The 22467-nt window shown below is 49.4% G+C and overlaps 1 protein-coding gene across 1 annotated transcript in view; it reads left to right on the top strand.

The window, feature by feature from the left end:
- Nucleotides 1-13905: 13905 nt before the first annotated feature.
- Nucleotides 13906-22467, top strand: part of SH3BP5 (SH3 domain binding protein 5) — a 47764-nt gene continuing 39202 nt past the window's right edge. The window contains exons 1-2 of the mRNA XM_068156977.1: nucleotides 13906-14248; nucleotides 16402-16464. Of these exons, the coding sequence (XP_068013078.1) occupies nucleotides 14168-14248; nucleotides 16402-16464 (144 nt within the window). The 5' untranslated portion in view covers nucleotides 13906-14167. The remainder of the gene's footprint in view (nucleotides 14249-16401; nucleotides 16465-22467) is intronic.

Here is a 22467-nt window from a genome sequence, read left to right as displayed (position 1 = left end):
AATAATGGTATCTTTTAAGTGTGCTCAGTATTTAGCTATGTAAACAAAAGTTACACTCTAAACAAGATCCTCTGCTGTCTCATTTCATGCTTGAAGGAAGTTGTCAGAGGATCAGGTTGTCTTTATCCCTGCTTAATTTCAGACATTTTTTGTTTGATGAGCAGCAATAATTGAGGTTTTGCAAGTCAGTTTCCCATTTGGAACTGAATCGGTGAGCCACAAGTTCTTTATTTGCTATCCAATGTAATTGGCTGCTTCTTTCCTGAGCAGAGGCCTTCATTCTTTCCCCTCACTCTCAGGAGATGTCTTGGTCTTTGCTGTTCCTGTCACTGAAAGCCACTGTATTGATGCTATGGCTCGTAGCCTGCCACAGACTGACCAGCTTGGAGGGACCTCATCCTTTCCCTGGAGCAGCCCTGGTGCATTGCACAGCAGAAAGGGCCTCTCCTCTGTTCTTGGGTGTTATCATCTCAAACCCATGTCTGGGTACTTCACCTGCAGGTTGAACAGCTCCTCTGGTGGCTTGTGAAATGGGCTGTGCCCATCTTGTGCAATGTGCAGGAGTTGCAACAAGGGAAATTCCTGGGAAATACAAAGATTTTTACTATTGTGTGTGAGAGGTGAGGTCAGATACTGGCTTAAGACCCAGAAAGGCTGTGAAACCTTTGTCCTTGGAAATACTTGGACTGGGCAAGGTCTTGAGCAGCCTGTGACTTTCCTTGGTGGTGTCCCTGTTTTGGGGAGGGACTGAATCTGTTTGCAAAGTACAGGATTGAGACTGAAGGGCTGCCTCGTTAGGAAGCTCCTCACTTTGCCATGTGATTGCCAGCATATGCCAAGGCATCCCAGAAAGGAAGTGAGATGTAGGCAGGTATTAAAACCCCTGCTCAGAAGGTCTGAGTCAGCCCCGTAGGCTTAGCTGCTGGCAGCCGTTGGCTTCATTTTTACAGCTGCTTGTGGCTGGCTGTAGCTTCAGTGCTTCTGTGGATTTGCACTTGAGCAACCTTTTTGTGTACCAACCTGTTGAAGGGAGAGCAGTATGCCAACTTTTTTATGTCTCATTCAGCCTCATTTCCAGTCAGACTGGGAAAATAAAGCAGTGTGCATTAGTGGCCCAGCCAGCCAGGCCTTCAGATAGTATCTCAAGATAACCTCAGATTTATGACACCTGTGAATGGTCAGAAAGCTTTGTTTGGTTTCTATGCCTCTGCTTCTGTGAACATTAAATCATTGCAAGTGTTAGCAACTGTGCTAAAGTGTGAGGAAGTTGAGTCAGCTCTAAGAAATCCTTGCCTCATCATAGCTGATGGGGTGCCACATGGCTGTGGTGGTGCTGAGTAGGGTGGATCTACTCCCCCCCACACACCCTTTGGCCTTCCCAGGCTTGCACCAGAGCATGGCTCCTGAATGCCTTTCCACTGCAGTTTGGAAAGCAAGAGCATCATTCCCAACCCTGTTGTTGGTTTCCTGGGTGATTTCAAGCCTTGCCTCTCATCTGCTGCCCTGAAGGGAAGAGGGGAAGGATCTTGAGTGATAAATGATCACTAAGAAACCAGCAGCTACGTTCAGTATGAGTTCTAAGTGTTATGATTTCCCTGCTGCCACAGCCATCAAGTTTTTCAAAGTTTAGGAGATGAAGAGGTAACCATGAAGCATCCTTGTGAAGGAAAGGGTTGGGTAAAAGGGCAACACTGGAAGATAATTCCCCAGATTGAAGTGAACATGGTAGAAGGCTCCTTCTGTCAAGGTCAGTGGGAAAACTTCATCTGACTTCCTCCAGAGCATTGAAAGTGGTAAAGGGAACTGCACTTTTGGATGGGAGGTCTGGTGCATCTCCTCTTGCTGACCTTTGGTGGTGGGGAAAGAGGATCCACTAACATAGCCAAAACTGAGCCTACAGACACATGAAGCAGGTGCTCCAGACCCATGGGATGGGGGTGGGTGGTGGGAGCAGAAGAAGATACAAAAGCCATGGTGAAGGATACAATGTAGGTGTTTTTGTTTAAAGTAGAAGTGCTTCAGCTACAGTGATATGTTGTCTGCCCCAGAGACTGCAATAGCGGTAGTGTGCTGCAGCAGGGCATTGCTGCTCTTGGCCTGAGCTCTCCCTTCTCCTGACACTCTTGGCCTGAGCTCTCCCCTCTCCTGACACACTTGGCCTGAGCTCTCCCCTCTCCTGATGCTCTTGCCCTGATCTCTTCCTCTCCTGATGGCCTTGGCCTGATCTCTCCCATCCCTTGGTGCTCTTGGCTTCATCTCTCCCCTCTCCTGATGACCTTGACCTGATGTCTGCTGTCCCTTGCTGCCTTTGGCCTCATCTTTCCCATCTTTTCAGTCTGTTCCTGGTCAGAACACAGCAGATCCACCCTCTTAGAGTCCATAGAGAGGTTGGAGGTGATCCCTGTGTTTGGCAGCCTGCTGGGTTTAGAGCATAAGCTCCTTGATATGCAGCCCTGTTTTTGCAGCTGTTTGAAGCCCAGGTACAGAAGAAACCCAGATTTTAAAGAAACTGCCCTAAAAGAGGAAGGAAAACTCTTTCTGGCAGTGGTACTTAGCAAAGCCTGGGTGTCATGAGGTGTGTTTCTTGAGCAAGGGTGACAATGGGCATTGTTTGCAGTGCAGCAGGAAAAGAATGGCCTCTTTTAGCATCAGCAGTACTGTAAGAGAACTTTCTTCTCTCTGCTTTATCAAGCTCTTGTCTGTCCTGGTTCAGGGCTTGGTGTTGTGTCTAATGTCTAAATGTGGAGCTCTTACCATGAAGTTACTGATTTGTGCAAAAGTTGGGGGTCTTTGCTCTCTTGCACAGGCACAGTCCGACTGAAGAGGGTGAGGGATGAGAGTTGGAGAGGTTGTTCACAAGGTGGCACTAGCCACCAACCAGTGCTACCTGCCTTGGAGGATCACAGCATGGTACGGATTGGAAACGACCTCGAAAGATCATCGAGTCCAAGCACGTAGGACAGGTCACCCAAGGGATTCTGCCTCTTTGCTCTGGTAAGATCTCACCTGGAGTACTGCATCCAGCTCTGGAACACTCAACACAGGAGGACATGGACCTGATGGAGAGGGTCCAGAGAGGGACCATGGAAATGATCAAGGAGCTGAAGCACCTCTGATATAAGGAAAGGCTGAGGGAGCTGGGGTTGTTCAGCCTGCAGAAGAGAAGGCTCCAGGCAGACCTAAGAGCAGCCTGCCGGTACCTGAAAGGGGCTACAAGAAGGCTGCAGAGGGACTGTTTGCAAAGGCCTGCAGGGACAGGATGAGGGGTTTGAGATGAGAGCAGAGCAGATTTAGATTGGATGTGAGGAACAAGTTCTGCACCATGAGGGTGCTGGAACACTGCGACAGGCTGTCCAGGGAGGTGCTTGAAGCTCCATCCCTGGAGATATGCAAGGCGAGACTGGAAAAGGCTCTGAGCAAGCTGACTGCAGAGGGGTTGGACTGGATGACCTTTAGAGGTCCCTTCCACCCCCTAACATTCTGTGATTCTGTTTTGAAACAGGCAGTGGGATGGCTCTAGCCAGCTGCCCTCCAGTTGGACCCTGTGCAACTCCCAGTGCCTGCTGAAAGCCATCTTTGAGTAGCAAAGTATTTCAGTGTCCTTAGTAAATTATTCCAGAGTGAAGAATTCTGCAGCTCTCACAATAACCTTTCTTTACACAGCTTACCACCCTTCTCCTGTGCCTTTCCTGTACCTGTTCAAGCTACTTCTCATTGCAAACAGTAGAATCCAGCTTTCTTGGAGTGTGCTTCTGTTTTTCTGTGTGGATAGAAGAAGGATCAGTGTTCTTCGTTGTGAAATCAGGCTATCAATGTGTAACTCCTGAAAGACTGAAGTTTATCTCTTGCATGAGAAAGCAGAGCCAGGTCAGGAGCCCAAATGTCAAAGGTGGATTTTTTTTTTGTACTTTTAAAAGTTTTTTTAAAGGTTAAGCTTGTGGAGAAGTAGGACAACATAGACCAATAACATTCCAGAGGAGAATTCTGAGCCCCCTGGCATTCATCCAAGTTCCTCAAGCTTTGCTTATTTTTACTCCATTTATTTACTTTGTAATCAAATTATTGTAAAATTAGGAGGTGCTTCAGCCACACATCTATTATCAGAGTGGTGCAGGAAAACAGAAAGTATCTGTGGAAGGTTTCAGGACAAGAAAGAACAGGCGGCTGGTAACGGCAGAATGGTCTGATGATAAAGAAGAGCTGACTGCAGTAAACAACCTGGAGCGCGAGACAGAAGGACGCTTGCCTCCATGCTGCAACAGCTCAGCCTGATATGGGATGAAGATAACATTGGACAGCTGCTTGTCAAAGAAGAAAACTCATTTGGCTACAGGGATGCAAAAATGTCAGGGAATTGCTTAACCTGCTCAATTTTTCCTATATAAACTGCTAGTTCTGTACCAATACCTTGAGTACTGTGTCCAGTTCTGGGCCCCTCAGTTTAAGAAGGACATTGAGACACTTGAACGTGTCCAGAGAAGGGTAACAAGGCTGGGGAGAGGCCTTGAGCACAAGCCCTATGAGAAGAGGCTGAGGGAGCTGGGATTGTTTAGCCTGGAGAAGAGGAGGCTCAGGGGAGACCTTATTGCTGTCTAGAACTACCTGAAAGGTGGTTGTAGCCAGGAAGGGGTTGGTCTCTTCTCCCAGGCAACCAGCACCAGAACAAGAGGACACAGTCTCAAGCTGTGCCAGGGGAGGTTTAGACTCGAGGTGAGGAGAAAGTTCTTCACCGAGTGAGTCATTCGCCATTGGAATGTGCTACCCAGGGAGGTGGTGGAGTCACCGTCCCTGGAGGTGTTCAAGAGGGGATTTGATGTGGCACTTGGTGCCATGGTCTAGTCATGAGGTCTGTGGTGACAGGTTGGACTTGATGATCCTCGAGGTCTCTTCCAACCTTAGTTATACTGTGATACTGTAATAAACAATTCCTGCTTCAGCAACGAGGGAGTCCGTGCATGCTTTCCAGCAGAGTGGCTCCACCAAGCCTGAGTGCAGTGATTTTTAAGATCAGATCCTGTCAGTGAAGTCTGTAGCACCTGTTTTCATCAGGATGAAAAAGCAGCACTCCTTTGAAGAGGAGCTAATCTGACTCTGCTCACTTGGGTACCAATTAGGAACAGCTTCTCACTGGAAAAGCACAGGGGAGAGTGGGTGGAAGGTGCTGCATCTCTTTAGAGAGAATCTGAAATAATTCCCTTTTTGCCCTCTGAATCACAGGATGCACAACAGCTTGAATCAGGCTTTTGGGTGTGGGGAAGGTGCACCTGTGCAGAAGCCATTGCTGGTGAAAGGGGCTGTGCTGCCCTGCTGGAGCTCTCAGGTGCTATGAAGAGTTCACACAGTGTTTCCTTGAAGTGAAGGTGTGAGAGGCAGACTTCTTGTGCCCCTTCATGTGCTTTTGGTAGAGAGCCCCTTTCCTCCCCAAATAGCTTCAATTGTTCTAACCCTCTGCAAACAGCATCAGCAGCTTCAAGTGGTGTTACTTCTTTTCCATGTGGGGGTGAGGTCAGATCCATCTTGTACCTGCTGCATTACACTTGGGTATTTGAGTCCCAGGCATGCTCTGCTGTGTCCTTCATCTCCAGCCTTGTGTGTGACTGGGATGGAAGAGAGGCTGCAGGGTTGTGGTGCATCTGGAGCAGGCTTTGGAGCCAAGGGACCTCTTGCTAGAAGGTGATTTTTCCATCCATAGTTTCATAGCGTGGCTCTTCTTCTGTCCTGCAGGTAGGAGACACCCTTGTGCCCTGCCATGTGATGAGCCCTTGCCTGTTGGACTGGAAGAGGGTGGGAAGGGTCTTCACCTTTGTGCCTACAGGCTCAGATGGGCAAGCAAGATATACTGTGTGGGTGACTCTGCAGCAGCTGTCCCTGGGCATACTCCTGTCCCTGGGGAAACCCAGGGGGATTTGAACTAAGGGTGCCCTTTCTCTGGGTGTCTTGGTGTGCTCAAAGAGAGCTGCGCTGCATTCTGCCATGGTTTGTGTGTGTAGGCAAGTCATGATAACATTGTCTCTGCTGCTGACAAGGCTGTGGGCAATCCTACTTCTCCATAAGTGGCCTGAAGGAGGTTACTTCCCACCCTTCACCCTTTGGGGCATTTCTGGCCTCTGTCCCCAGCTCTGAAATGTCAAGCTGGCTTTTCAGTGAGGGAAGGGGCTCCCTGGAGCTTGGCAGAGCTGAGCTCCTGTCTGTGATCCATTGCTGTTCCTGAGGGTGATATGATCCAAATGCCACTGCTGTAGGCAGGGGATAGGGAGCCACAGTCTTGTATTTAATCTGCATCTTTGCAATGCAGGGCAAAAGGTGAAGCAGCATCTTGCCTGGTCTGACTTCTGTGGGTATTTACTGAGGATGTGACCAGCTGTCATTTTCTAGTCTGTGTGAAAAGCAACACTTAATTTCCCTCCCCATTGCAATCCTGCCTGCAGGATTTGTGTTCATTTCCCTAGCAGCTGTCACAGGGCTTCAGTGCAAAATCTGCTTGGGGATGTGGCTATAACTGTTCTGTTCTTGAAGAAGGGATGAGGGATGCCCTGGTGTTCTCTGCTTCTGTTACAAGACTGGAGGTTGTATTTCAGATCTGTTATTAGAGTTTTCCCTTCCCATTTTCCACAAGGTGGAGGCAAGATGTGCAACTGTTTTAAACACTTCAGAAATCCTGCAGGACCAAGCACAAACAGCAGAAGTGTCTGACCCCAAAGACTAGCTTAGACCTATGGTGAGGTCTGAACATCCAGGCAGGGGTACACCATTCAATCTCTTCTTTCTGAGGTGTCTTAGGCACGGCCCAAGGGTGAAATGTGCTGACACAGCAAGGTGAATTCAAGGTGACGTGTGCTGCATGGCACCTAAAGGTGATTAGGAGCTGACTTTACATTCAGTGTGAAGTGACAGCTGTCTGGTATCTAGAAGCAAGAACGAGTATGTGAATAGAATGTGAACAATGCTGTGAGCGGAAGGAAGGTTTCACTAAAGGCAGGCTCCTGTTACCATTTTTATTGAGAGCGCTTATCTCCTTTCTTTCACTTCTGCATCCAATTTACATAGAGAAATTATTCTCTGCTGAGGAAGTGGCTCAAGAAGGTTTGCAGTTGTAACGACAGCCCAGGGTCACCACTTCCTCCTTCATGGCAGCAGTAATTATGTAACTGCAGCAAAGGGAAGACAGGAGCCAAATTAAGAGACACTCAGGGGCAGTTGTTAGCTGCTCCCACGGCTCACCCTGATGCTGCTGTGCTGTTGCATCATTGCTGTACAGCTGATGGTTGGCTGTGATGTGCAGTCTCCAGTCGGGGTGCATGCCTGGTGCCCATATATTCTTGCAGGAGTTCCCAGCTACCCCCTCCTTTGGGTCTGAACAGTAGTAGCTGCTTACATAGCAGTGCCTCTCCAGCTGGCTCTGCACCAAGCCTGCTCAGGGAGATGCCCCTCCTTTAATCAAGTTAATGTCAGTGGAGATTGCCATCTCCCACCCTTCTGATATCTCTGGCACAAAGGAAATGCTGTTTCCTCTTTCTGGAGGATTAGGCAGTGTTCAAGCCACTCTGTCTGTGAAGACTGGCATGCTGCTGGGTGCCTGCTTTTGTCCCCTTCCCCCCTTGAGGGAGTTGTTGCTCCAATGGGGTGCCTGAAAGGGGGGAGCTATACTGCAGGCTGTCTGGCATCTGCTTTGTTCCTTTTGCTCTCTCTGCAAATGCCTGCATCGGAAAATCAATTTAATCTCCTGCTGCTCAGAGAGGACATCACTGTGTTTGCACCCTCCACAGGTCCTCAGCACTGTCATTGCACTACTGCAGCTCTAGTCATGCTGGGACTCTTTCCCAGTCCCACCTGCTGGCACTGGGAAGCAATGTGGATGTCAGGCTGAGCTGGAGCAGCTCTTGTCCCCAGGTGTCAGGGCTGCAGTTGCACTGCTGACAACGTCTGCATTTTGTGTGGGAGATGTCAGAGACAAGCCTCCTAGGTCCCTAGGTGCTGGGCACATGGAACCCTTCCTCAGGGTGGGAACTATGGAGGCAGATCCATCTCCTTTCTGGTGGGCTTGCTCTTGAGAAGGCTGCGTGTTATACATGAGTATCTTCCAATGTGTGGACCCTTGTCCAGAACAGGGCTGGATGATCCTCACCCATCTGTCAAACCAAACCCCTCAGCTGCCTTCCTCCTTATCTGCTTGTGGCTGTGACTATGCTGATTCCCCAAGTGGCTCAGTCCACTTTCTGGCACAGTTCTGGCCACAAGTCACCTCAGCAGCCTTCCTTGGGCTAGGCACTGTGCCTCAACTCCCCTTTGTTACCAAAAGCAATGTGAGAAGTTTGGAGAAAGAAAAGTACCCTTTCAGAACCAATTTTGACAGGTAAAATCCTGCTGCCCACTTCAGAAACGCACCCCCACCCCCCCCCACCCCCCCGCTTGTCATTTCCAGGGAACCGAAATCACATCCCAGGAGAGTTCTGGCAGTGTGAGCGCAGGGATGCCTGCAGGGCTTCTGGTGTCAACAACTCCGTGCAAGGACTATGGGAGGGGAGGAAGTTAAAGAATGGGAGGAAACAGGAGGAAAGGCCAAAGGAGCTAAAAGGGAGGCTCGGGGGACGCATTTCAGATCAGGGAAACATAGTCCCCAGTGACTTGTGTCCATCCCCATACTAAAGAAGGATGACCTGTTAGGCTCCCGGGGTCCTCCTGGGCAGGGTTTTCTGAAGTCTTATCTCATTACCTTCTTATCTTCTTTATCTCTTCCTGCTGAAGACTGATGCTTCTCCTGGTATATGAAGCTGGATGCTAAACCAGGCTCCGCTTCACTCCTACACACAGCGTGCTCCATCACTCAGGCTTTATGTGACAGGAAGCTCTGAAGAGTAGGACTCTGCCAGGCAGTGGGTGGGGGGCAGAAGATCTTTCTATTACTGGTAGGAGAGCAGGGAAAGAGGCTTTGTACACAGGAGCATTTCACTTTTACAAAGCTGAAACAGTTTCTGGGTTTTAATGTGCGTATTGTTACAGGGTGCTCCAAACCCCCCTTCCCCAACCGCCACCAGAAGAGGTTTGATGGGGGAAGACAAAGGCGCGAAATTGCCTTCCCCTCCCCCTGGGGGACAGGTAAAAAGGCTTCATTCTTCCTGCCAGGAGCTGAAGCCCCTCACAGGTATTCACCTGTGGGGGGAAGCCATTTGGAGGTGTAATTGGCTGGGTGCTTTGCACTCAGGATATATTGGCACGGGACACATTGTCTAGGGAAATCTTAAACAGTGACCAGAAAGCGCTCTGGGCTCTCATTTCCACCCTCATTTTGGCGCTCAGTTTTGGCGCCCATTTTGGATCCCTGTTGGCGCTCATTTTGGATCAGTTTTGGTCCTCATTTTGGATCCATGTTGGTGCCCATTTTGTATCAGTTTTGGTGCCCATTTTGGATCCGTGTTGGCGCTCATTTTGGCGCTCAGTTTTGGCCCTCATTTTGGATCCCTGTTGGCGCCCATTTTGGATCCCTGTTGGTGCCCATTTTGTGCTCGCTCTGCTCTCGTCTGGGTTGGTGGTGAGATTGGAGAGATGAGCACTCAGACCTGGCTTCTCCCCGGACCTGCCTGCCCTGGGTCCTGCTCCCTGCCTGCCGCTGGAGTGACCCTGCCTGCCGTAACACTGCGGCTGTCGGCTGGCACAGGCCGGCAGTGTGGCTTCCCTTGCACTGCTCAGACAGCGCTGCTGCAGGAGTTTTCCCTCGTGGCAGCTGTGTCCAAGGACACTTTGATTTTGGTGGGTCCCTTTCCCTTTGGATCTGTGCCACGCGATCCGCACATTGGATTACAAACTGGCGGTTCTGGAGCCTGCCAGCGAAGAGAGCCCTGGGGACCATCTCCAAATTCCTGCTCCGCCCTGGTGAGTACAACCGGCGCTCTCCTTGGCTTTCCCTAAGGTCCTGGCTGGTGGGGTGAAGCTATTTTGTGGCTTAGCCTTTCCCATTCTCTGAACTCTGTAAATTGTACTAAAGTAGCCCATAAACATCCTTGTAGAATTCACGACCAAATAGACAGAGCTGTGCAGTTTCCCTCTATTCCCTCTCAGCTCCTGTAAGGAATGGGATTCTTGCAGGAAACCAAAGGGAAAGCTTTCCTGGGTGGCTCATGCTTGAAGGAGTGCTCTGAGATGCTCTGGTGAAAGGTATTCTGGAGGCTCAGGGAGTTAGTGTTCTGTGCTCAGCAGCCTAGAACAGGGTACAGGTAGATTTCCTGTCTCATAGCAAGGTTTTACTGAGGGGTGAGGTCCACGGCCAGAGAGCTTTCGGTGGTCACCAGGCTGCTTAGCCGCAGAGCTGTGCTCCAGCCTGCATGTGTGTGGTGATTTTGCTCCCTAGGAGATGCCTGACTGGTGGCAGGGAGGTGCCAGTGACCAGTGTTACAAAAGCACCTCTCAGAAGTGTTGCCTGTGCCCAGAAGCCCTTTTCCTGGTGAGCTGAAAGATGACTCTGTGCTGATTGCCCAGAGCAGAGCACAGTGTGAGGGAAGGGTTAGGAAAGGAGCTCCTGGGCTAGAAATGCCTGTCCAGTAGGAACTGGCCCAGCAGGTAACTTGGCTAAAATCCTTGGATTTTGTTTTTATGAAAGATATTAAGGTTAGAGTGGCTGGGGAAATAGATTGCACCTCTTTAAATGAGCGTCCTTTTTCTGTAGCCCTCTGAAGCCTAGAGCGTATTTTTAATCATCCTTAAATGGTGCTTGTTAAGGAGAAGTGAAATTAAAGGGTATTTTGGGATGTGCCTCTTTCTTTAAATACATTCCTTGTAGGTGGGGAAATCTACAGCTGTGTGCACTACAGATGCTCAAGCTTCATTAAGGCATCCTTGTGCATGTGGTTTGTGTGCACGTTCCTAAAGCCATAGAATCTCACAAACCATGCCAAAAATAAGTGAGGTGATTTCCAGCACCTCCTGAAGTGCAGAGCAGGAGCATGCTGGGCCCATTGTGAGCATGGAGGGGTGAAAATTCACTTGAGAAACAAGTCAGAGGAGGTCTGGATTGAGGCCACTTCTTAAGTGTGCAGTGTGCTGTGTGCGCACCCAGGGAATGTAAAGTCTTCAGCTTCAGAAGGTGCATGTGCTCAGCCTCTGGAGAAGCAGCTCTTCAAGGGCACAGTGGCTGTGGGAGAGGACCTGCTTCATGTTTGAAGGCATTTTTAACATGTGTGATGTTAAGAAGGGTACAGGTTCTGGGTGGGGGCAGTCAGGAAATGACATGCAGAATTTTGTCTGTGAAGAGCAGATTGAGACTGGAGATGAGGAAGAAATTTTTGGCAGTGAGGATGGGGAGACACTGGAACAGGTTGCCCAGGGAGGTTATGGATGCCCCCTCCCTGGAGGTGTTCAAGGCCAGGTTGGATGAGGCCATGAGCAAGCTGGGCTGGTGGGAGGTGTCCCTGCCCATGGCAGGGGGCTGGAACTGGATGATTTTTAAGGTGTCTTCTGACCCAAACCGCTCTGTGATTCTCCTCAGAACTGGAGTGCATATAACTCCTCTTTGTGAGTTTGGTAGCAAGTTATTTAAAACCAAACTGCAAGAGTGCTTCAATATTTGAGGCCAGTTGGAAATCAGCTTCCACCACCATACTCTGTGAACCCAGAGGAGTTTTTGAGAGCAGAATTTCTGCAGTCACCATGAGCAGAGGGGCAGCAACTTTCTGTACTCCAGGCTCTGCCTCTCAGCCTGTCTTCTCCAGAAAGGTTTCCATGAACTGGAATAGGTTGCCCAGGGAGGCTGTGGGGCCAGCCTCTTCTCCTTGATGACAAGTGACAGAACTAGAGGAGATGGATGCAAGCTGCACCAGGAGAGGTTTGGGCTGAATGTTGGGAGATATTTCTTCACTGAAAGGGTTCTCAAACATTGGAATGGGCAGCACAGGGCAGTGGTGGAGTTGCTGTCCCTGGAGGTGTTCATGCACTGTGTGTACCTGGCACTTAGGGACACGGTTTAGTGTTGACCCTTCAGTCTTGGGTCCAGAGTTGGGCTGGGTGATCTTTGACATCTTTCCAACCAGATAGATTCTGTGATTCTGTGCATGGCTCCTCCCTGGAGGTGTTCAAGGCCAGGTTGGATGAGTCCTTGGGCCACCAAGTCTAATTGAGAGTCATCCCTGTCAATGGCAGGGAGATTGGAGTAGATGATCTCTGAGGTGCTTCCAGTCTAAGCCATTCTGTGAGCTGCAGATGTCTCTTCAGGAATTAAATGAGTGTCAATTAGCCCTGGACTCTGCTCAGCACACTCTCTGTGGTCAGAAAGAGGAGATTCTTGTTTCTGAGGAGGAAAGGGACTCTGATTTGTATTTGAGGGCCTTGCCCTCAAATTTGAGTGCTTGGGCAGAAGCAGGTTTTCAGGACAAGCATGAGCAGAAGTTTGAGTGTGAGATGCCATTTGGAGAAAAAAATCCAAACCACTCCAACCCTTCCTTAAAAGCCATTCAGAACCAGGATTTGAAGTTACACTACCCATTCACTTTGATTTCCTCCCCTAAACTAAGCACAGCCATCAGTGTGCTTCCCCAAGAGCTCCATCACTGATGCCTGCTTCTTCCCAGCTGATCCTATTGAACACACAAATTCCAGCTGCTCAGTGTCTGCTCAGAGATGATCTACAAACCATCCTGAGAATGAGTTCCCTCCGTGGAAAGCAGGGAAACACTTGGCTGTGGGTGGTTTGGGGGCTTTATTCCCTTCCCAGGATTTCTGCTGCTGTGAGAAGTGGAGATGTTGCAAAACACCCAGCTGTGTTTGGGCAATACCTCCTCCGCTCCTGGATTATTTTGGTTTGTTGGTGCATGTTGATCCTGTTTTCAAGTGTTTGTGCCACTCACCTCTTCCTCCACATTTTCTTTTGTTTGGTTTGGGTTTTTTTCTTTGTTTGGTTGTTTTTTTTGTTGTTCTTTGCAGTGTTTGGAAGAGCCCGACTGTTTTGCTTTTACCTCCTTAGGAGCAAGAATGTTTTTATCTTGTGCTTTGCTGACTTTTTTTTTCCCCATCTTGGGTCACCCAAGGAAAGCCTCTTCATCACACAGAAACTTGTAAATTCAGGTTTTTTTAATCTTTTGAGAAGTTTTTGAACAAAAATGGAGTATCTCAAAGGTGATACTTGTAAGGTGGAGAGAGGTTCCTCATCTGTTTGAAATGACTCGTTCCCTACCCAGAGGGAGTGGGGAAGAGATTCGGTGTGGCCAAGTGGTTTGAGTATGGCCAAACTTCATGCCTGGCTTTTCCTACAGGTGTTCTGGTGGGACTGTGTCCTCTGCATCTTGAGGAGAGCAAAGACGAAACACCACCTTTGTGCCCCTTGCTGAGGAGGGAATCTCTGCTGGTCTCAGCCTGGGGTTGCTGTGAGAAGGGAGGAAAGATTGCACAGGAGGGGGCTGAGTGGTGCCTGAGGCCAGCGGGGTGTGGATCTGGAGCCTATCCCCGTCGCCGCACCCCAGTCAGAGGGTGGTTGGGGAGTAGTTTGAGCACTACCGCTGTGCTTAGAGAGACCCTTCTCTGAGGAGCGCTGCCAGCCAGGGGCAGTGCTGCTGGCAAGAGGCTCTTTAGCTGTCAAGGGGACATGTCTTTGGTGTGTCCGTTTTTGCTGCACGCAGCAGGTATAGCAACGCCTTGCTCCGCTGCTACACGATGCAAACCTGGGATTCATTGCCCTTGCCAGGGCTGTTGGAAGGGCTTTCTCGTTCTAATTTCTTCCCATTCTCTCCCCTCTTCTCCTCCATAGCCCTGTCGGCCGCCAACAGGGCCTGGCAGAGCCGAGAGTGAGAGAAGAGGAACAAACAAAAGCAGAAGCGACCCTGCCAGGTACCGCTGGCAGTTGCTGCCCCTGCCCGTTTCGGAGCCGGGCGTTAGAGCTGCGGGGTCGCTCTGCTGGGGGGTAGACGGGGCCAGCCCCGCACGGACACGGGGCGGGGACGACAGCGTTACACAGCCGGCAGAGCCCGCGGCTGCGGCGCCTGCCCTCCGTGCGGTGCGGCCGCACAAAGGCCCGGGGGCGCGGCGGAGAAGGAGGGAAGGGGAAGGAAGGAGGGGTTCCCCCGGAGGCGGGGTTCCCCCGGAGGAGGGGCCGGCAACGGCAGGCAGTGGCGGAGCCGGAGGCAGCGGCGGGGGACAGCGGGGTACAGCGGCGGCAGCGCTAGCAGCAGCAGCAGCAGCCGCCGCCATGGAGCAGGGCGCCAGGCGCGGGCGCGCCGCCGAGGAGGGCCCGCGGCCCGAGGAGGAGGAGGTGGACCCCCGCATCCAGGTGAGTCCCGGCCGGGCCCTCGGGCGGGGGGCTTCCTGTCGTAATTTTTCTTAGCGCCTGTGGTGTCTAATGGCTGTCAGAGTCAGGGCCTCCGGCCCGTGTTTCCGCAGGAACGCGCCCCCTCGCCTGTGTGTGTACACGTATGTGCATGCACACGCGTGTGTGTGTCCGTGTGCATGTCACACGTATGTGTACGCACACGCATGTGCATGGCCATGACCGTGTGCGGGCGGTGGCGCGAAGCAGCCCCGGTGCCCGGGCGCCCGCCGGGGAAGCAGCCCCGGTCCCGATGCTTTGTTACCCCACGGCCCGGGCTCCGCGATGGTCTCTCTCGGGCGGCCGCCGAGACCCCTGCACCCCGATCCCTGGCCAGGACAGGGTGACCCTGCTCGCCGACAGGGCTGGCGCCCAGGAACTCGTAACGGGGGGGAAACACCGGGTTTGAATGTGTTTTTAAATCATTAGTACTCGTTTAAAAAAGGGGCTGTAGGAGAAGCTGCTATTGCCTCTCTACGAACGCCTTCTGAAATGCTTTTATTTTTTGGGGGTGGTTTCTGAACAAAGCTTTCGAGCCCCAAAGCGGGCCGTGACTGACTGCCCGGTGCCCGCCGCAGCTCGCCGTGGCCCCCGAGCTGAGCGGTATTTTTAGATCTCCGCAGATTGATGGCTTTTGCCTCCAGCACCGCTGCGGCTGCTTGCCACGGGTGCTTATAGGCGTGTGTGTACGCTGCTGAGGGGATTGGAGCCTTGGCACCGGGCCTCCTTGCTGGGGTCGCCGTTCTTCTCTTCATCCCGAGCATTTCTGTTCCAGAGCTGAGCAGAGCAATTGCAAAATTCACAAGCCATGGCTGCAGAGAGTGAGGCCCTTGGCCAAAAGGTTGGACCAGATGATCCTTGGGGGTCCCTTCCAACCTAGCATTCTATGATTCTCTGGAAAAGGTAGCCTGTTACTGGCCTCATTTTGTGAAGCTGAGCAATCTTAGTGCCCAGTGATCTAATTTTCGCCTCGGGTTCTTCAGCTTATGACACGTTGCCACGTACCTGGATTGCACGCTGCTGGCAAACAGGGCTTTTGTTGAGTTCTGTGTGGTTGGGAACCAGGCTGTGCCAGCCCCAGGAGCTGCGGCGTTCTTAGCAAAGGGCAGTTGGGCAATTCCCCTATGAGTGCCTGCTCCAGAAAACACAGATTTGTAAATATGTATCTTCTGAATCCCAGGAGCTGGGAATGCAATCTGACCTCTGAGGAGAAAAGAGCTAAGATGTTGCAATTAATTCCTTTCTGACTGTAACCAGAGTAGTTCTTGTAATCTAGAGGGAAATGGCGCAAGTGACAATCAATTTACGGTGGTGTCTTTACACAGCTAAAGGCTTTGGGGAGGATTCTATTACACTGGTTGAAAATTAAATAACATTTGAGTTAGAGAACACCCCAGTCGAGGCTGTAGGATCTCACACAGAGTAGCACGTTGCTCAGATAATGAAATCCACTGGATTCTGCTTCTGAGAGTGGGGGTTTGTGGTAGTGAAGTCATTAAGAAGGAGCTTTGTTTTGATGGTAACTTCGTTTGTGCCAACACTACCTCTAGTAAATATTTATTTGAGGGATTTAGCGCCTTTGTTTTTGCCATTAAGAGATCAAAATGTTGACTAGAAGGCAGGCTATGTAAACATACCCCTGTGTCCCATGGACTGGTTGTGTGCTGGAATGGTTTGGTAAAATCCGGACTCAAATGCTCCTGCTGCTGCAAGCTGTGCCTCTTATCAATGCTGTGCTCTCCCTGGACGTCTGCTGTGACAGCACCAGCTTTATGTCAGTGCTGCTGGGAGGGGTGTGTGTATCTTGCTGGGCACCAGCAGATAGTGGCTGTATTGATTAACAAGACAGAACTTGCTGTACCTTGTATTTATGTTTGATGATGAGAAATGAGCCAGCACAGGAAATACTCTGCCTTAAAATGAAACTGTAGAGCTGCTCTGATTGTTTTTCTTGTCAGCAACAGTGGTGAAGTTATTCTAAATGTCTCAAAGTTTCCTCTTTTCGCTGAGTTTGTGAGCCACAGCCCTTGTGTGCTGGATGAGCCTTCTCAGACTCTTCCCCACCCCCTGATCTTTTATTTTTAATGTGTATTTCACTTTTCTTTCTTTCTTTCTAGGGAGAGCTGGAGAAATTAAATCAATCTACTGATGCTATCAATCGGAGGGAGACGGAGCTGGAGGTACAGAATTCATCCTTTCATTTTTCCTTTGCTGCATGTTGGATTTTATGAGCAGCAGAACAGTATTTTTGAGTAGATTCCCTCTTGAATGGTAATGTGACAGCAAGAGTCTGGTGCTGGTTTATTAGGGGTGTGGCTTGAGCTAACAGTTGGAACAGAAAGGAGGGAGGTGGAGGGATGTAAAAACCTTGCATGGAGAACCCTACCCCGCCACTGCCCAACCCTGGTTTTAGGTTCTGAAACTGAGCTTAAACGGGTTCTGTTTTTGCAAGTCACTGTTTTGGGGGTCTGTTCCTGTTGTTACAGACAGTGAACATTTATTGAGTTGAGAAATGTTTGCCATACCATTACCTGCCAGCATCTTCTGCTTGGTGGCCCTTTGGGGTTTTTTTTTTAGCTTGGTAGTGTTGATTTTTTTTTTCCTCCCTCTTTCTGAGTGAGGAAAGGAACTGAAGAAAGTTGCAGGAAAAGATTTCCTAGTTGGAAAAAGAGGTCTCCTTGGGTATGTAAATCAAATAGAATAATGTGAAGATGTTGTTTCTAAAGCCCCAAATTTGGGCTGCAGCTACTTGGTAGACATTCTGGAACCCTAACAAATCAAAGCTAAGTGTCCTACTTCTTTGTCTATACATTTTCTTCTGTTAACTGCAAAACAAAGAAGATCAAGCTGGTGGAAGCGTAAGATGAATGTGCTGCTAAAGGGAAGCTGGCATAAAATGTTTTGGTTTTTTACATCCTAATTAATTTTGGTAATGTTGGCATATTCATAGAATCATAGAATGGTCTGGGTTGGAAGGGACCTTCAAAAGTCATGTAGTCCAGCCCCTGCTGCAGTAGCAGGGACATCCTCAACTAGATCAGCTTGCCCAGAGCCCTGTCAGTCCTCACCTTGAATATCTCCAGGGATGAGGCTTCAACTACCTCCCTGGGCATCTTGATTGCTGTATCAAAACACTGAGGCTGCAGTGATGAACGTTCTAGAAGTAACATTTATTGATTTCTGGGTTTCATCTTCAGAATGTCAAAGTCTGTGTTTGATTCTGTATTGTTTTTGGTTGGTTAGTTTTCCCTTGTGTGTGTTTTTATGGGATAAGTACCTGAAGCATGGGATGGTTGCTGGTAGTATTTTAAGATAGCCTGGAGAAGAGGAGGCTCAGGGGAGACCTTATTGCTGTCTACAACTACCTGAAGGGTGGTTGTAGCCAGGAGGGGGTTGGTCTCTTCTCCCAGGCAACCAGCACCAGAACAAGAGGACACAGTCTCAAGCTGCCCCAGGGGAAGTTTAGGCTTGAGGTGAGGAGAAAGTTCTTCACAGAGAGAGTTGTTAGCTGTTGGAATGGGCTGCCCAGGGAGGTGGTGGAGTCACCATCCCTGGAGGTGTTCAAGAGGGGATTGGAGGTGGCACTTGGTGCCATGGTTTAGTTAGTCATGAGGTCTTGGGTGAAAGGTTGGACTTGATTCTTTGAGGTCTTTTCCAACCTTATTGATTCTATGATTCTAAGATACTGGAGCATCCACTGTGTGTGCACCAAGCAGAACACAAGGTTATGAACTTCTCTGGAGACAAAGCAGCCTTGTCATGTGGCTGTTTTCTTCTCCCAACTCATCTGCATTTTTCTGTGCTTTGTGGCATGTAGATCATGCATTTGCTGGAAAATAAATTTAGGTGGAAAGAAGGATTATTTGTTATGCAAAATGAAACTGTATTTCAGCTGTGAAAACCCTTCAGTGTCACTGGCTTGATTGAAACTTTATGAGTGAACTTTGAAAATCATCAGGCATGCTGGTATGGAACAGTGCCAATTCAATGGGCTTCAGGGCTCTTTATATACATAGATAGAAAAAATATCATCCTGTATCTTTTCAGTCTCCTTATTTCATGCTGAGGTACTGGAACTGAAGGATGGTGCTATGGATAGTTGCCTGGATTTCATCAATCTTCTCATAACCTTGTGCTGAGGACACATTACAAAGCAGATAGAACAGTAATAATAATGCAAATGCATGCTCATGAAATAAGTCCCAATAGCTTCAGATGGGATTTTACTACTTGAGTAAAATGTGTCCAAAATTATTTATGTGGAGCCTGGAGATGTGAGGCTACATTGCATGTGGCACACATGATCTGCTCTAGGGGCTGAAAGGCTCCTGCGTATGGCACCGTCAAGAAAAGAGCAGTGTTTGGTCTGAGCTAGATCTAACACCTTTGTGTGCTTAGCCCAGGAGATACCAGGCCTCAGATAGTACAGAGCATGAGTATGTGATACCTTTTTACCTGTTTCATCAGTGCCAGGTGCTGGATGGTGCAGAGCAGGAGCATGTGCTGCTTTTTTACCTTTGTGTCCTCCGTGCCAGTTGTTGGATGGTGCAGAGCATGAGCATGTGCTGCTTTTTAAAACCTTGATGTCATGAAATGTTTCCTGCAGATCTGTCTGTAGTACTTATTGTAAGCAGTGCTTGATGGAATTAAGTTGAAATACCATCCACAGTAGGCTTCTCCTACATTCGTGGATAGTTCCTCTTTGCTTTTCATCCAAAAAATCTTCTTGAGTTGAAGCCAGCTTGTGGTGTCATGCAACTGTGCAGTTTTTAATCTGGAGAGGCTGTCATTGCTTTTGATCTGCTCAGACTTTGAGGACAAATGCAGTTTGGTAGTGTAAACAGGGCTTGATTTATATACATGTGGATAAATGCATTTCCAATGGACTTAAGATTGCTTGTAGAGGAAAGGCACTAAAAATACCCAGCAGTTGTGGTTAGAGGAAAATCCCTTCATTCATACATCAGGCAAGAAAAGAAAGCTTTGCCAAGCAGCCTTACAGGATAAATCCAGAGGTTAGAAGGTGGTGTTTAGAACTGTGATCATTCTGCTTCAAAGACTTCCCAAACCCTGGAATGCTGCTGAGAATGTGGGCTTTTGGTAGAGCCATGCTGGATTTGCCTTTGAAGGGTCACTTTTAGTAGAGCCACACTGAGTTTGCCTTTGCAAATTTGCTGTTTTGATAGCTGGGAGCTACTGTGGGTGCTCCTTGCTACCTACTTTGTGTTGCTGCTGCTCTTGCATATGATTTCATTATTACAAAGATGTGGTGGCTCTTTGCAGCCAGACAGTGCAGTTTTATTTATCCTATTCTTCTGTTATGATTCCCCCCCCACACCTTTTTCAGTCTTTGATGGTAGCTGACTTTAATGGAACATGGACAGCATCATCAGGCTATTTCCAGTGCAGGATGCTGACTGGCAGCTTCCTGTGGCATCACTTTTTGAGGTCCATACATTCCCACTGCTAATTTTTTCCCAGGATAATCAGGAAAAGCAGTGGGAGTGTTTGAGGAGAAGGTCCATTTCTTTGAAGGAAATTCAGAAAAAGCTGTCCATGTTTTAGTGACTTGATGTACTCCCTGATAAGCAGGAAGAGTAACCTTGAGGCACCACAGTGCTGTAGACCTGTTCTGCGCTTCCTCTAGCTCTCCGAAAGGGACTGCTGCCTGTCTCCAGTTCGCACCAACTGGGAAAAAGCCTGGAAGTGCTTCTAAACCCCACCTGTTTTGTTCTGGCTGTGCCTCAGGTCTGCACCTGCAAAACAGCAGTCAAGATGCTGCTGCTTTACCCAGTGACAGTGCTATGGGGGTTGGCATCAGTGGGCACCTCTGGGATTCTGAGCCTATGCTCTGGTGCTGTCTGGGTGTAGCCACAGATGTGCCAGTGTTTGAATGGGGTGGGAAATGGGACTTGCTGCTTACAGAGGTGGGAAAATGAGGGCTTCTGTTTGGAGTTGGTCAGCCTGCTTTTCTTTTATCTTCTAAAATTAGTTCTGCACCCAAACCACCTGTGAGGGGCTGAGTTTACATACATGGCATGACTTGAACAGATACCTTCAAACTGTCTGCATCTATTGTTTTGCATCATATAATTCCTCATTTTTCATTCCTTTGACCTATCCTATTAAAAACCCTGGAGAAATACCCTGACCTGCTGATGCTTGCAGCCTGTTCAGGAGCTGTGGGGCTGTTAAAGGGGCACTAAGTGGCTGGTAGTTATAGGCCGTGTTAATGTATTGCCTGTTAATGAATCTTTGATTAGGCTTGATTTAAAATCCATAATGCTGCTGATGCTAAGTGCAATACAGCCAAGGGATGATAAGGGTCCGCTGAGGGACTTAACACTTGGCTTTGCTGATGTCCCTCTTGGTGTTTGAAGTGGCTGTGGAGAGCTGAGTGAAACAGCTTGCAGCAGAGATCCATGTGGGCTTTGTTACTGTTTACTGGGAGTGCTTTTCCATCTGAACCGGCACCAGGAGCTGCAGATGTACTTCACAAGGGTGTGCGACTTGCCTGTGCAGCTAACAGCACTTTGGCTCCTGAAAGTACACTTCAGATGAAAAGACCTCAGCACTGTGGGGAGGGAAAATACAGCACGTGTCATTAAAATTGCTGCTGGAGTCCCAGCTGTCCTCAGCATGGTTCTGGTGAGCCCTGGCTGCCTGTGTTACTGCCAGTTGGGGCAGCAGCATCTTAGGACACAGAACTCTTAGAATGAGTCCAGATGAGGACCACAAAGATGATCCAAGGGCTGGAGCACCTCTGCTGTGAGGACAGGCTGAGGGAGCTGGGGTTGTTCAGCCTGGAGAAGAGAAGACTCCATGGGGACCTTAGAGCTGCCTGCCAGTATCTGAAGGGATCCTACAGGAAGGCTGCAGAAGGACTTTTCCTGAGGGTGTCTAGAGACAGGGCAAGGGGGAATGGTTTGAAGCTGAGGCAGAGCAGGGTTAGTCTGGAGCTGAGGAAGAAGTTCTTCAGTAGGAGGGTGGTGAGACTCTGGAATAGGCTGCCCAGGGAGGTTGTGGCTGCCTCCTCCCTGGGGGTGTTGAAGGCCAGGCTGGATGAGGCCTTGAGCAGCTGAGTCTAGTTGAGAGGTGTCCCTGCCCATGGTGGAGGGGGTTGGAGGAGATTGGCTCAGGTTGGAAGGGACCTCAGAGCTCTTCTGGAATTTTATGATTCTGTGATGCTGTGGTTAGAGTGTGTGTGGTGCTGGAGACGTGAGCTTGCTGGTGTTTGTGTGTGACAGCCAGAGCTGAGCAGCACTGTGTTCAAACAGGGCCTGGTTAGGATCCTTCTGCTGTGCTTGTCGAGGTCCTCTAGCCCTGTTGTTTACTGTGTTACATTTAGTCCTGGATTTATCCTAAAGGTCACTCTGGGCTGGTGTTGGCTCGAGCCAAAGGAAAGGAGAATATCAGCTGTGGTGCTCTTTCACTTGTGAGTCTTGGCAGTGTCTGAACTCTTCTCAGAAGGGAAGAGAGGTTTCCTTTTGAGTTGCCTTTTTTGCTTCCTCACTAAAATCCTTCCTTCTGGGGTAAAGCTCAAGCTTTGGTTCTGTCACACACAAGAATTTGAAGGAGACTTAAAAAACACCCCAAATCCTCAATCTTACTAGTTTTAGATTAATTGGCTGTCAGTGGCAGGAATCTGCTTGGCCTGGGCCGGCATCTCTGGAGAGACAGCTGCTGCCTTATCAGCAGTCCTCTGTGGCATTTCCCGGTGTCCAGAGGAGTGCTCAGATAAGGGAGGAGCAGCTCTCTGGCTGGTGTCCTGCTGGTTTTTGGAGTGTCATATACAAGCATGATGGATCTCTCCAGCTCTAGCAGGACAAATCTTTCGATGTCTCTTTATATTCTGCTTGTTTCCATAGGAAATGGCTCCGGTGTGTGGGCTGCTGCTTGTTTTGTCTTCTGCTTTCAGCCAAGGATGAGTAATGAAAGGCTCCTTCCTCTGCTGTGGCTCTGGAAAGAGTTTTGTCACCTGAGTCAAAGCACTTCATTCACATTCCTGAAGCCAGGATGGAAGGAGGGGAGCCTCTAAAGGAAGGAGGAAGGGTTAGGCAGAAAAGTCTTGTTTTGGAAGGAGCGCCCAGTGCCTTCCCCTGCCTGTTTTCCTCTCCCTTCTCCTAAGAGGACTAAAAAATCCCACTGTATTTCTAGTCCCTGTAACTGTCTGCAAGCTGGAG

Source organism: Melanerpes formicivorus, unplaced genomic scaffold (assembly GCF_026170545.1).
Source record: "Melanerpes formicivorus ecotype bairdi unplaced genomic scaffold, bMelFor1.0.p_v2 SCAF_35, whole genome shotgun sequence".
Classification (NCBI taxonomy): Eukaryota; Metazoa; Chordata; class Aves; order Piciformes; family Picidae; genus Melanerpes; species Melanerpes formicivorus.
This window is presented reverse-complemented; position numbering and strand designations above follow the sequence as displayed.